This window comes from Micropterus dolomieu, linkage group LG10 (genome assembly GCF_021292245.1).
Source record: "Micropterus dolomieu isolate WLL.071019.BEF.003 ecotype Adirondacks linkage group LG10, ASM2129224v1, whole genome shotgun sequence".
NCBI classification, from domain to species: domain Eukaryota; kingdom Metazoa; phylum Chordata; class Actinopteri; order Centrarchiformes; family Centrarchidae; genus Micropterus; species Micropterus dolomieu.
Genome location: NC_060159.1, coordinates 321,192 through 334,942, shown reverse-complemented (window position 1 = coordinate 334,942; position 13,751 = coordinate 321,192). Strand labels below are relative to the sequence as shown.

At 39.7% G+C, this 13,751-nt stretch overlaps 1 protein-coding gene across 1 annotated transcript in view; it reads left to right on the top strand.

Annotated features, from left to right (window-relative positions):
- Nucleotides 1-12,995, top strand: part of LOC123977288 (potassium channel subfamily K member 10-like) — a 30,394-nt gene extending 17,399 nt beyond the window's left edge. The window contains exons 3-4 of the mRNA XM_046059862.1: nt 7,442-7,559; nt 12,874-12,995. Coding sequence (XP_045915818.1) covers nt 7,442-7,559; nt 12,874-12,896 — 141 coding nt within the window. The 3' untranslated portion in view covers nt 12,897-12,995. The remainder of the gene's footprint in view (nt 1-7,441; nt 7,560-12,873) is intronic.
- Nucleotides 12,996-13,751: the final 756 nt, after the last annotated feature.

Sequence of the window (13,751 nt, the reverse complement as noted above, 5' to 3'; positions counted from 1 at the left end):
AAATATATTTTACATGCTTTGTAGTAATATTAGCTTACCTATCCAATAGGATTAAAGCCAACTCTGGGTCTGTTTTTATACCCAAAACAAAGCGGAGGTTTCTCCATGATTCAAAAGCTCTGCTGATGTTGATCCGTGTTTTGGAGTTCGAAGTCGGTCCGATTCACATTTGGCCTGACGAGCTTCAGCAGATAAAACTTTTTTTTTGTTTTTTATCCTTATGTGGAGTTTGTGTTGGAGTCTGTGTTGTGCTGGGAGCAGGTCGTGTCTTAGTGTTAGCAGACTCCATGTCGTAAGTTGCAGTGTCGTCGCTGCTGAGTGCAAAGTCAGTAGACAAAGTGAGCGGCTCGGGAGCGCACATGCAGGTGTCAGTCACTGGATTTCGCGGAAAATCCGACCCAGAGCCTTCAAATAGGAATAGGAATACTTGTCTTCAGAGTTAATAGCCAAACCCGGCAAGTGGATCATTTTAATGTCAGATTACAACTCCTTCAAACACAGGCAATAAAAAAGGATTCATTTTAGTAGAAAAAACAACATATAGCCCCTTTAAACTAAAGCATCAACCGGGGGTGGTGATGGCGTAGTGGATGAGATGCGTGCCTTTTCAATTCCCCACTGTGACACATCCACCAATGTCCCTGAGCAAGACACTTAACCCCTAGTTGCTCCAGAGGCGTGCGACCTCTGACATATATAGGAATTGTAAGTCACTTTGGATAAAAGCGTCAGCTAAATGAATAAATGTATGGCTGACATTTTATAAGCTAAAAAACTTCCATTATATGAAACTAAGTAATCTACTGCTAGCTTATTAATTTTATGACAAGTAACATTTAATCAATTGAGGTTATATAAACTACTAGTAACTGATGTCACAGTTATGTAAAGGGATTAATTGATTTGCTTCAAATTGTTCGTTTGAGAACAATTAAGTAATAATGTATGAAGTAATATTGTTAAGTTATTCTCAGCAAAATGTAAAATTAACGTTGCAAATTAACATTACCACATTTATATATAAAAAGTGTTGAAGCATTTTAAACCTTGTGTACTATAATGTCAGTAACAGATAAATAGTTACTTAAAGTGTTGCTGTATAGTTTCAGGTAACTTACCTCGAGTGTAAGCTGGCGGTTGTTTGTGGCCTTGTTGTTACCATGTGACATTCTTCAAGTTCCAGCTGTGTTCACCAGGAGCCCACTGTGGTGATGTTAGATGATGACAGACAATATTGCTCACTAACAGTATAAACGTGTGTTGAATTAAAACTTCACCTCAGGGCCTGTCTTCTTATCCAGGATTTTTATCATGGAAAAGGAAAACTGGCATTCAGAGCAAAGCTTGAGTTTTCTGTGAGTCAAAGTCTCAAACACCCGGAGCACAGTCCCTTTTACACTAAAACAGTCCAGATCATCTAACTTTGATCTGGGTGCAGGCCGCCAGTGCTGCACAGGCTTAAATACTAAAAGTTGTTGTGGACATAAACATTACACTTAAACATAAACAGTAAAATTTTAATTTTATGTTCTGAACCAACCAGTGACTATGCCACCAGCAGGGCTGGGGGCATATCCTGAGAGATTTTGTGATTGAATGAATATGTGATTTATAGTGTATAGTATTTGTGTAATGTTAAGCACCTTTCTTGCGCTTGTAGCGCCCCCTAGGGACGTGTGTACATCAGACTGTCCAGGTATATCTGGGGCACCTATCTGAACATATCCTGTGAGTTTTGTAATGATTGGCCCTATGGTTGCTGATTTGTAGTCATTTATGTACAGAGCCACGCCCCTTTCGAAGTTCATTGGTCCATATCTTGAAAAGTAATTGAGATATCGACATGTTTTAAGAACTTTATATATGTTACGTCCTGTGATGATCCAGAGGAAATTTGGTGGCAATCGGAGCTACGCTGTAGGAGGAGATGTAAAATGTGTTTTTCAAAAAATCCAAAATGACTGAGGTTTTTTGTAGGCGGAGCTTAATGAACCCTCGGGGTATTTTGTAGAGCACATTGAGCTGGACTTGTGTGAGAAATTTCAAGTCAATTGGACTTATAGTGTGAAGTAGGTGGCCTTTCAAAACTTGTAGTTTTTGTGCCTCAATTACAGCGCCACCATGTGGCCGATTAGTGTAATATTTCTCTGGAAGCACGAGCACATCAGTGTGAGTTACTGTGCCAAGTTTCATGTTTCTCGCTCATTCCAGCTCACAGTAAATGGAGAAAAGCAGATTGCCAACAAAAAAACAATCGCTAATATAGCCGCAAGCGGCGATTAGCGGGTTCATACCTTTTTTTGCAATATCGCCATCAAAAATATTTCACACATATGGTTCAATATTGTTACGAAACACTTTTTTGTTCTGGAAGTTTTGTAACGAGACTTTCAGGGTATGTGTGAGGTGCTTATGTAGACATATCCTGGAAGTTCTGTGTTGATTGGACAAACAATATGCATTTTGTAGCCTGTTTTGCGTTTTATCCCCTGCAGTTTGTTTGCATTCATAGCGCCCCCGCGTGTTCGATTTGAATGAAACTTTCAGGGCATGTTTCAGTTACTTATGAGTACATATCCGGAGAGATTTGTGATGATTGGAGAATGAATATGGGATTTATAGTGTAATTTGTGTAATGCTAAGCACCTGTCTTGCGCTTGTAGTGCCCCCTAGTGACATATGTACATCAAACTGTCCAGGTATATACGAGGCACTTATCTCAACATATCCTGTGAGTTTTGTGATGATTGGCCCTACTGTTGCTGATTTGTGGTCATTTATGTATAGAGCCACGCCCCTTTCAAAGTTCATTGGTCCATATCATGAAAAGTAATTGAGATATTGATGTGCTTTATACAACTTTTAATAGGCTTGATCCAATGATAATTCACTGAAAATTTGGTGGCAATCGGAGCTACGGTCTAGGAGGAGATGTCAAAAATGTGATTTTCAAAAAATTCAAAATGGCGGAAAGATTTTATAGGCGGACCTTAATGGTCCCAGAGGCTTTTTTGTAGAGCACATTAAGCTGCACCTGTGTGAGAAATTTTAAGTCAATTGTACTTACGGTGTAAGGGGCGTGGCCTTTTTAAGCCTTATTTACATTCCCCCAAGTTTCATGTTTCTAGTTCATTCCAGCTCACGGGAATTTGAGCCGGCACGGCAGACAAATAATAACTAGACAGTGCAATTTCTGGAGAAATTGCGGTGTGAATGCTGGCTGTTGAAGGCTGGCTGTTTTATGGCTGACGCTCAACTGGATTGCTAACCTTAAACTTTGTATCATTTTGAATGATTCAAAGGTTTTCAAAAACAAATTTCTGGGTTACAGCCCCAGAATGCAAGCTCTCATTTCAGCCTCTGTCTGAAACTAGCTGTAGATGCTCCTGTCTCTTTAAGACCCCCCACCCCTCCAAAAGCCCACTGTGTTCTGATTGGCCAAGATCCTGAAGCAGGATGATTATGCTGCCGAGTGGTACAGAGAGACTGAGCGTAGGAGTTGCCAGGCTGAGAAAGGTTCGGCTGTGGACAGTAGCTCAGGGGGCGTGGCGTGAGCGAGGGGCGTGGTTTGAGAGGTGCTACAGTTCACAGCTGGACAATATTGAGGTTGTAGGCAAATTACCATATATGGAAAACGGCTCTGTATGACATCATTAAGAGCCAAGAGTAGAGCTTTGGCCATGTTTAACATGAACATCTGTCATTGTTAACATCATGGATAAGACAGAAAATATAAGAAGCCTCATAAGTCTCCTTTAATGTGTGTGTGTGCGTGTGTGTGTGTGTGTGTGCGCGCCTGCTGGGACAGTTATGCTTACATGTGTTCTCCCATTCAGTAAAGTTTAAAGCTCCATGTTTTGGGCTCTCTGGATGCGTGTGTGTGCTGTGTCTGTCAGTGTATTAATGTGTGGTTACGTGTGTATTGTGTCTGTCAGTGTATTAATATGTGTGTGTGTGTGTGTGTGTGTGTGCACATGTGCATTGTGTCTGTCGGTGTATTAATATGTGTGTGTGTGTGCGTGTGCATTGTGTCTGTCAGTGTATTAATGTGTGTGTGTGTATGTGTGTGTGCATTGTGTGTGTCAGTGTATTAATGTGTGTGCGTGTGCATTGTGTCTGTCAGTGTATTAATGTAACAATATTCTGCAACCACCTGATTCTCTGCCATCTCATATGTATTCCACTGACTTATGTGATCGTTTTTTGACTTTTCTTGCATCTAAGGTTGAAAAGGTACATCAGCAATTAGGCCTACTTACTGGTACTTAATCTTAATCTTAAATCTGTTATTATTACTCCCATTCTTAAGAAACCAGGGGGTAGTCCATTTAATTTTGATAATTTTCGTCCAATTTCAAATTTACCATTTATCTCTAAGGTAGTGGAAAAGTCTATTGCAGTTCAAATTCATGAACATCTTTCTAATAATAATTTGTATGAACAATTTCAATCTGGCTTTCGTCCCCACCATAGCTCTGAGACTGCTCTTGTCAGTATAACAAATGATCTACTGTTGGCAGCTGACTCTGGGCTTTTATCCATACTTTTCCTTCTAGACTTGAGCGCTACTTTTGATACTGTCTCACATAAGATACTTCTTGACAGATTAGCTTCTATTGGTATTACTGGCACTGCTCTGTCTTGGTTTAGGTCATATCTATCTGGACGCAGTCAGCGTATCCAATTAAAAGGTTTTCGATCAAGAACATCCATAGTCACTACTGGTGTTCCCCAGGGTTCTGTCTTGGGCCCGCTTCTTTTCATTATTTACATGCTCCCTCTTGGTTATATTTTGAGGAAATATGGGATTCATTTCCACTGTTATGCGGATGACACCCAACTCTACTTGTCTGCCAAACCCACTGGTTCTTTCCCACCACCATCTTTGTCCAGCTGTTTAGCTGAAATTAAAGATTGGCTTTCTGCTAACTTCTTGAAGGTAAATGGCAACAAAACTGAGGCTTTGCTTATTGGCACTTGATCTGTTTTGTCTAGATCTAATTGTCTTTCCTTGTACATTGACAATACTGTAATCTATCCTTCTTCACAGGTTAAAAGTTTGGGTGTCATCATGGATAGCACACTATCCTTTGAAGCTCAAATTAATAATATCACGCGGATCGCATACTTCCTCTTGCGTAATATTAACCATCTCCGCCCCTTTCTTTCAAATAATAATACTGCAGTTCTTATTCATGCACTGGTCACTTCATGTATTGTATACTGTAATGCTCTTTTCACAGGTGTTCCCTCCAAATTGCTACATAAGCTTCAGTTAGTTCAGAATTCTGCAGCTCGTGTTCTTTCTAGAACTCCTTATACTGAGCACATTTCTCCAGTTCTTCAGCGATTGCACTGGCTTCCAGTAAAGTATAGAGTTGAATTGAAAGACACATCTTTTTATACAAGCTTTTTTACAACATTTTGTGCTGAGTTTTTAATGCATTTTATCTGTATGCGGCTTGTTTTTGTGTGTATTGTTTTATGTAGTGATCTGTATATTGTTTGTGAGGTGACCTTGGGTGTTATGAAAGGCGCCATTAAATAAAATGCATTATTATTATTATTATGAGTGTGCGTGCGTGCGCTTGTGCATTGTGTCAGTGTATTAATGTGTGTGTGTATGTGTTCAGTGAAAAGGACACAAAGAGGTGTTCGGAAAAATAGCTTAACTTCTGTCCACCAATCAGAACAGAGGACCCAGTCCTTTGATCTTTAATCAGCTAACTTACGTCACCAAGGTAACCAGCTCTACAATAGAGACAGATAGGAAAATCCACTGAGACAAAACTATAGGTTGTATTGGCAAAATTACCTGACCAGCAGCAGCAGAAGGCATTCGTGAACGATGTGATATATTTTTTTGTGTGGATAAAGTAAAAAGAATTGAGCTCTTCAGCGAGTTAAAAAACTGGTACGTTCTGCTCTGGTCCAGACATTTTGACGCAAATTTATAATGGCTTCCAATGGAGGACTTGGCTATCACTCTTGTCCTTTGGAAAGGCGCTGAGCCAAATCTATAAGTCTGAGGGATTTAAAAAGCCCACGTGAGGAACCGCAACAAAATTTACTACGTTTCTGGTGTAAAATTATGCATGAAGAGTTAAAAGTTGAAGATGATTTCACAAGCCTGCTACAGTGTAGTCACCCACTTTAACTCACGCAATATACACCCATTATAAACTCAGGAAAGAGCTCAAAAAAGCATAAAACTTCGACAGCTACACCGTGAACAAACCATAAAACATATCAAAAAGCTGAATACATCATTAATAGATTAACTTCTTGTGACCAATTTACAGTTTAAATCAAGTCTGTAGCTGAAAGTATGCTGAACTGGTGAGTTTTCAAAGTGGAGTAGGTATGAGGAGGATTTTGACAGTCTCTCCCTTCACTTACAATGGGAGAATTTTTCTGGAAAACCTTGAATATTTTGAAAGGTATTCATGGTATCAATGACAAAAGTAATAGCACCCCATTCCTCATTGAGCCAGACAACTTGGAGTTTGAACAGAGTTTCTACGTCAAAAGCTGTGGGACTACTTAGCGGACAGAAAAACGTGATGGATGAATAATAATAATAAAGGTTAGCAATAACATAGGATGGGTGCCTGCAGCATTCACACCCAATTATAAAACCACTCAATACTGCGTAACCCCACCATAGATATCATATGTTACATTGGCCTGTTACAGTCTACACACCTGTCTCAATGTGTTATATTAATGCATATCTTTTTGGTTTATTTATCTTTATCTTGCACATTGCAAATGTTCTGTATACTTTGTGCTGTGAACTTTTGCACATTCCTTTGTCAGATTTTGCATAACCTTGCACCAAACTGTACAGCTCTGTCATTTTGGAAAGACAAAGCAGTACTTGCTTTGTCTTTCTTTTTAATGTTTTATTTACTATGTTTATTTTCTTGCACCAATATACCAAGGCAAATTCCTTGTATGTGAAAACCTACTTGGCAATAAACTTGATTTTTGACTGCACAACACTAGCAGCATTAACTGCAGCAGCATTAACTGCAGCAGTATCAATGCCAACAGCAACATCAGCAGCAAACAGAGCATTTGATGTTCCTCCTCAGAGCCACACACACATAAACAAGCACTTAGCCACAGTGGCAAAGAAAAACTTCCTTTTAGCAAGTTGAAACTTGGAAGCAAATTCTAGATTCAGAGTGGGTGACCATCTGCCTCATCCAGTTTGGCTGAGAGAGAGGGCAAAGGAGAGAGTTGGGTGGGGGGCAGAAATAATGTGAACACACTGTAGCATAGTGCAAGTTCCACAGAGATGTAAAAAAACAAAACAATACATATTGACAGTAGTAATAATACCACTCGATGCTGCTAAAGAGTGAAAGTTGGTAATTCTCAACTAGAGTGAAGCCAAATTTTTCTTATGTGCCTCTGTGTCTATTTCTCTTCCCAGCACTCTGTGGAGGCTGTGAATGCCGGAGTGAATCCTATCGGTGATACCTCCTACAACTCCAGCCACTGGGATCTGGGTAGTGCTTTCTTCTTTGCTGGAACTGTCATCACAACCATAGGTACTGTGATAATGACATGACTCAATGGCTCATGCTGAACATGTTAATGTAATTACATCCAAGGGAATGCACTACACTGTTACATTGTGGGCTTGTTGTAAAAAATGATGTCCTCTGTACTCTACCTTGCATCTATGAATTCATGTCATTAGATATTTGCTGTCTTTATTTTTGCTTGACCAATTTGTGAACAGAACATGCATATAAAACAGTGATTGTATTTGTCTCTCTAAATAGATTTAAATCTGTCTTCAGAAAGACATTTTTAAGAATGTATTGAAAGCATCAAAAACTGAATTTGAACTTGATTGATTGGATAGATTTGAGTTGGTAAAGCTAGTTGAAACTAGCTTAGAGCTGTAATGGTTCTGAAGCAAGACCGAAATCGCAACAGAAATGTCCATGGTCTTGTTCCGATGGACAGAACCGCGACACACCCGCTCCCTGGACTGTTGAACTTTTATTAAGACAGTTAAACTGTGGCGGTCCCCTCCAAAAGTATTGGAACGGTATGGCCAATTCCTTTGTTTTTGTTGTTCACTGAACACATTTGGGTTTAAGATCAAAAGATGAGTATGAGACAAGAGTTCAGAATTCCAGTTCTCATTTCCTGGGATTTACATCTAGATGTGTTAAACAAATCACGACATACCACCCTTTGTTTGAACCCACCCATTTTTCAAGTGAGCAAAACTATTGGAACATGTGTCTGACAGATGTTTCTTGTTGCCCAGGTGTTGCCTTTTAGGTTGATTGTCCAAACATTAAATAGCTCTGCATGACTAGTCTTAAGTTTTCATGCTTGGTTCAAACCTATAAAGACTGCATTTCCTGTTAAAGAGGATAAACCAACATGAAGAACAGAAAGCTGTCTATGGGAGAAAAGCAAGCCATTGTCAAGCTGAGAAAAGAAAGAAAATCGACCAGAGCCATTGGACAAAAATTGGGCATAGCAAGCACAACAATTTGGAATGTCCTGAAAAAGAAAGAAACTACTGGTGTACTGAGCAACAGACGTCCAACAGGTCGGCCAAGGAAAACAACAGTAGTTGATGACAGAAATATCATGAGAGCTGTGAAGAAAACCCCCAAAACATCAGTAAGTGACACCACCAACGACCTCCACAGTGCAGGGTGAAGGTATCACAATCCACTGTTGGAAGAAGACTCAGAGAGCAGAAATATAGAGGCATACCAAGATGCAAACCACTCATCAGCAGGAAGAATCAGAAGGCCAGATTGAAATTTGCAAAGACGTACAGAGATGAGCCGCAAAAGTTCTGGAACACAATCCTATGGACTGATGAGACCAAAATTAATCTCTAGCAAAGTGATGGAAAGGCCAAAGTGTGGAGAAAGAAAGGAACTGCTTGTGATCCGAAGCATCCAAGCTCATCTGTGAAGCATGGTGGAGGTAATGTCATGGCTTGGGAGTACATGGCTGCTTCTGGAACAGGCTCATTAATATTTATTGATGATGTAACTGATGATGGTAGCAGCAGAATGAATTCAGAATTGTACAGAAATATTTTGTCTGCCAATGCATTGAAACTAATCGGTAGGAAGTTAATCATGCAGCAGGACAATGCGCCAAAGCACACTGCCAACAAAACAAAGGACTTCATCAGGGGAAAAAGTGGAAGGTTTTAGGCTGGCCAAGTCAATCACCTGACCTTAACCCAATAGAGCATGCATTTCACCTCCTTAAACTGAAGGAAGAAACACCCCGAAACAAAGAAGAACTGAAAGAAGCTGCGGTAAAAGCCTGGAATAACATCACAAATGAAGAATGCAACAGTTTGGTGATGTCAATGGGTTGCAGGCTTGAGGCACTTATTGCAAGCAAGGGTTATGGCACCAAATATTAAATGTTATTTACTTTAAGATTATTTGTTCCAATAGTTTTGCTCACCTTCAGGCATATGACAATTCGTAATCTAAACCATAATAGAATATTATGCAGTGCAGCTCTCAGACATTCTATGTTGCTTTCAGATATGTTTCTCCTGTAGATCAACTTTTCTCATGTAATATTATCCCTTTTGAGTTAAAACTTGACTAAACATGCTGACATGATTTAGTCTTGTTCGTGTAAGTAACCTCTTTAAATGTGACTGTGGCACCTTTTCACCTCAATGATAAATTATTTAATTAAATTCAGTTATAAACTAAGGTTTTGAATTATATTATATTGTTGGAAACACCTTTAGCTTATACAAGATTTACAGGCTAGGATCACAACCTGAAGGACAGTATCAACACCTGTAGATATTCTCCACATAAAGGATTTACTCAGATCAACACCTGTACACATCATCCATCACGCAGGATTTACACCACATGATTGCGACAATGCATATGCAAGCACATACTGCCTCACCTCTACCAGTCCAGCTCTGTGAATGAGATTCACAGGGGCTGTCTCTCTGTATGTCTTTCTCCTCCTCTCCTTTTCAGGGGCTCTGTCTCTCTCTCCCCTCCTCTCCTGTCTCCGGATGTTTTTTGGTCCTCTTCTCCTCAGCTCTCCATGGGCTGTCTCTCTTTGTCTCTCTCCGCCTTTCCCCATATTTTCTCTACTCTCTTCATCTCTGAGATAACTGTTATTGTGACTGTTGTATTATATATTATAGGCATACAGCAGAGCTTCACAATATTAAGCATCTTTGCCATATATAGCGGCTGACAATAATGATGTTACAGTTATGTGTTCTTTAGTGTGATGCAGAAAATGAGGGACCTGAGTTGTCGGGAACCAGATAGAGAGGTTGAGTCTAGAAGTAAGTGTAATCTGGCTTTTACTTTGAATATGTCAGTGTCTTCACTGAGTACAGTGTTTTTAAGAAATGAGTAGCAGAGGGAAGACATGCAAGTTTTCCATGAAGTTTCAGTCCAATCCAGTGTTATTGATGTTGGTGTAAGTCCATAAGAGTTCGCCGGGCACCTGTTCATGTTAGGGGGTGGCTATGACCTCCGTATGTGGCCATTGCCCTGATGTAAGTAATGATATTCTCTGAGATCCTCACAGTCCCAGAGTCAGTCCACACCCACTGTGATGACAGTACGGTTCGAACACAAATGTCATTCAAATCTGGCCAGTCTGACCAGACACCAAAACCAGTAGATTGGGTGTCAAGTTTCCCACTGGGTTTTCTTTTGATCCAAGGAAGTGGGACTCCCTGGCTAGTGGGACCTTGCGTCTCCTAAAATCCAGGAAAAGGGAAGATCGAGCCAGCTCCCTCACATCTTTGTCATCATTATTCAGCATGTTCATAAGATGAACGCAGTAGTAGGTATGGTAAGTTGCTTTAGTGGGACTCTACTGCAAAGCTAACGGAGCCACGGAGTTAATATTAGCTGTGCAGTAGAGTCCCACTAAAGCAACTAACCACATCTACTACTGTGTTTATTTAATGTACTTCATACATGGCTTAACGTTCAGACAATTTCTCTTGACTGTCTCTCAGTATGAAATAACGTTACTCCAACACTGCTCAGTGTGTGGAACAGATGCTAGCCACATTAGGCACGCAGCATGCTAGCGCCAAGTTCACCCGGCTACCACACTGTATAACTGTAAAACTCCATATAAATTCCACAACTTACATGTCAAAATTTTGAAGTCGGCTTCAACCCACCCCTGTGCTTCAGTGCTGAAATGAAACGTTGTTTGTTACGTTACTAGTCCTCTTTGAGAAATGGTTAGTAACTTCAGTAACTTACAGACACCTTGCTAAGCAACCTGTTAAACCAGCTGTGTGTTCAAACTTAGCCTAGTTATTAGCCTAGTGTAAATTATTACTAATGTGATTTAGGGCTGTCCCCGACTAAGGATTTACATGGTCGAATCAGAATCGTCAAGTCCTTCCTGTAGTCGACTGATAGTCGAATCATGTGTGCTTTTGTGCACGGCAATTGCGAGGGGGAGGGGGTGTTACACACAGTAGCTCCGCTTTAATCTTGAGAAGCTGCTTCAGTCTCTATTCATTCAACTTACACTGTAAATTTCCAGCTAAACTGAGGCTTTTTGAAGATCCTTTTCTCTCTCGCCTGTCATTCACCGGTCTTGTGTGAGTTTTGCGTGCATGCTGTGCTGCTGACAACTACATGCACGGGTCTATTTCAAGTAGCCGGCTATTTAAAAACGATATAATATTCTTTGTGTGGTTCATCAACAGTGATAAATTATCCGAAAGTCCCGCTAAGTGCGGACAACTCAGCACAACTCCAGTGAAGCCAGGGCTCAGTCTCTTCAGCAAGTGTTCCTCTTCCGCCACCACACACACACACGCTGTCGTTTTTCTACCCCTCAGCATAACATTTCATTAACTGCATGTCATTTAGCTACACGGTAATCCAGTAGAGACCTAATTTATTGATATGATATTTTAATATCGATCTAGCTTTCGTCACAACTTTCTGGATGTGCTAAGATGCCTAGTGGCTACCTAGCCAGAAAGCTAATGCACATGGCTACTTGTCATAGTTACAACTTTAAGCCTAAGTTAAACTTGTGAAGTGCCAAAGTAATTGTAGCGCAACCCATATTAGTAGCTGATTTAGTTACAAACAAACTAGTAGTTACTTAACCTCTAGTGTGGGCTTTAGGAGATAACTTACACACAGCTGGAGCTATGGGCTGCCGATGTGGAATACAGGAAATCGTGAAAAACAAACTTGCTGATTGGCCGAAAAGGCACTCTGAGCATCTGCACTGGATTGCTCTTCCTCAAGGACCTTGACCTGTCTGTGACCTTAAAAGTGAATCCTGTGGATTGAAATTGAATTTAGAGAACTGAATTTGAACTGAGAGAACTGAAAGTGAAAGTATAAAGAATTTTTAGTGAAGCTTGAATACAGTTGCAGTTGCAAAAGAATTCAGTTTCATAATATTATATTCAGTTTAAAGTTTATTGGAATACAGTTTCAAACTAATTATTTCAGTTTCATATTATGCTATTCACCTTCATTTTGTCAATACAATTATTCAAGTTAAACAATGCAAATTCAAATTATGCAATTCAAATTCAGTTTTTTAGTGCAATTATTCAAGTTGAGCAATTCAAATTCAGTTCTAAATTATTCAAATTTAGTCTCTACTGACGCAAAAATCTCATTAAGAGAACATACAGATAGTTTTTTTTCTATTGTGAACACTGGACATTTATTGGATTTTGAACGATACTGCCAGTTCCCTCCCTTCCTCCTCTCGTAAAGAACATCACATTTTCCTTAATCTCCAAGCCTGACCATTCCAGGAAGGAATCTGTCTTATGAGCATGTTTTTCATTTTTAATTACACTCTCTTCTTTGGCAGCTATATGGACATCATCTGCATAGCCTTGTTCTGGAATGGGGGATATCACGCCAGGGGGGCACATCCACTTTAACCACTGGTTGATGGCAATTACAAAATTAATTGCACTCCAAGGACAGACAGTTTTAATGCCTATCTTAAGTGGTGTTGGGTGAGTGAGCTGTTGTCCACAGATTCCTTCAATAAAGGAACCCTTGTATACCCTTGTCTTTCACAATGTCAATGAACAGTTGAGGTATTGCTGTATTTCCTCCAGTGATTTGATCATGACACTCTGAAATAGTGTTCCAAATGCATCTCTAAAGTCCAGGAAGACTGAATACAGTCTACATGACTCATTTTTCAAGTGGTTTATCCCTGTTTTAATGCAGAATACATACTCATTCATACCTTTACTGTTGATGTATGCCTTTTGCTTGGTGGCCATATGGCAGATCTACGTATGATTTTTAATAAACTTATGAAATTAATATTTAGAAATATTAACTCATAATTCCTCAATCGCAGGCACCACCTAAAGATTTGCTGTGCACTCGAGGCTTTAGGTCCTTGAGTATAACTTGATAATTAAACAAATTTTTGGTAATTCAATAGTTGTTAATGGTTCAGTTATTCTAAAATCATTAATTTTAATCAATCAATCAGTCAGTCTCAAATCTGAGGGCAATTCCTCTGTACAGGGACTCTAGACGCTTAAACAACACACAGACACAAATCACTATGATCAAGGTGAAATTTATTGACTAACTAAAGGGAGTACAACGGTGGGAGTAAATGTGGGAATATTACAGGAATAACAGTCAACATGAAACAAACCAGATGGGATTTCAGTTTTATATTGTAGAGGGAGAGGATTCTACGAGAATGAGGGAACAAAT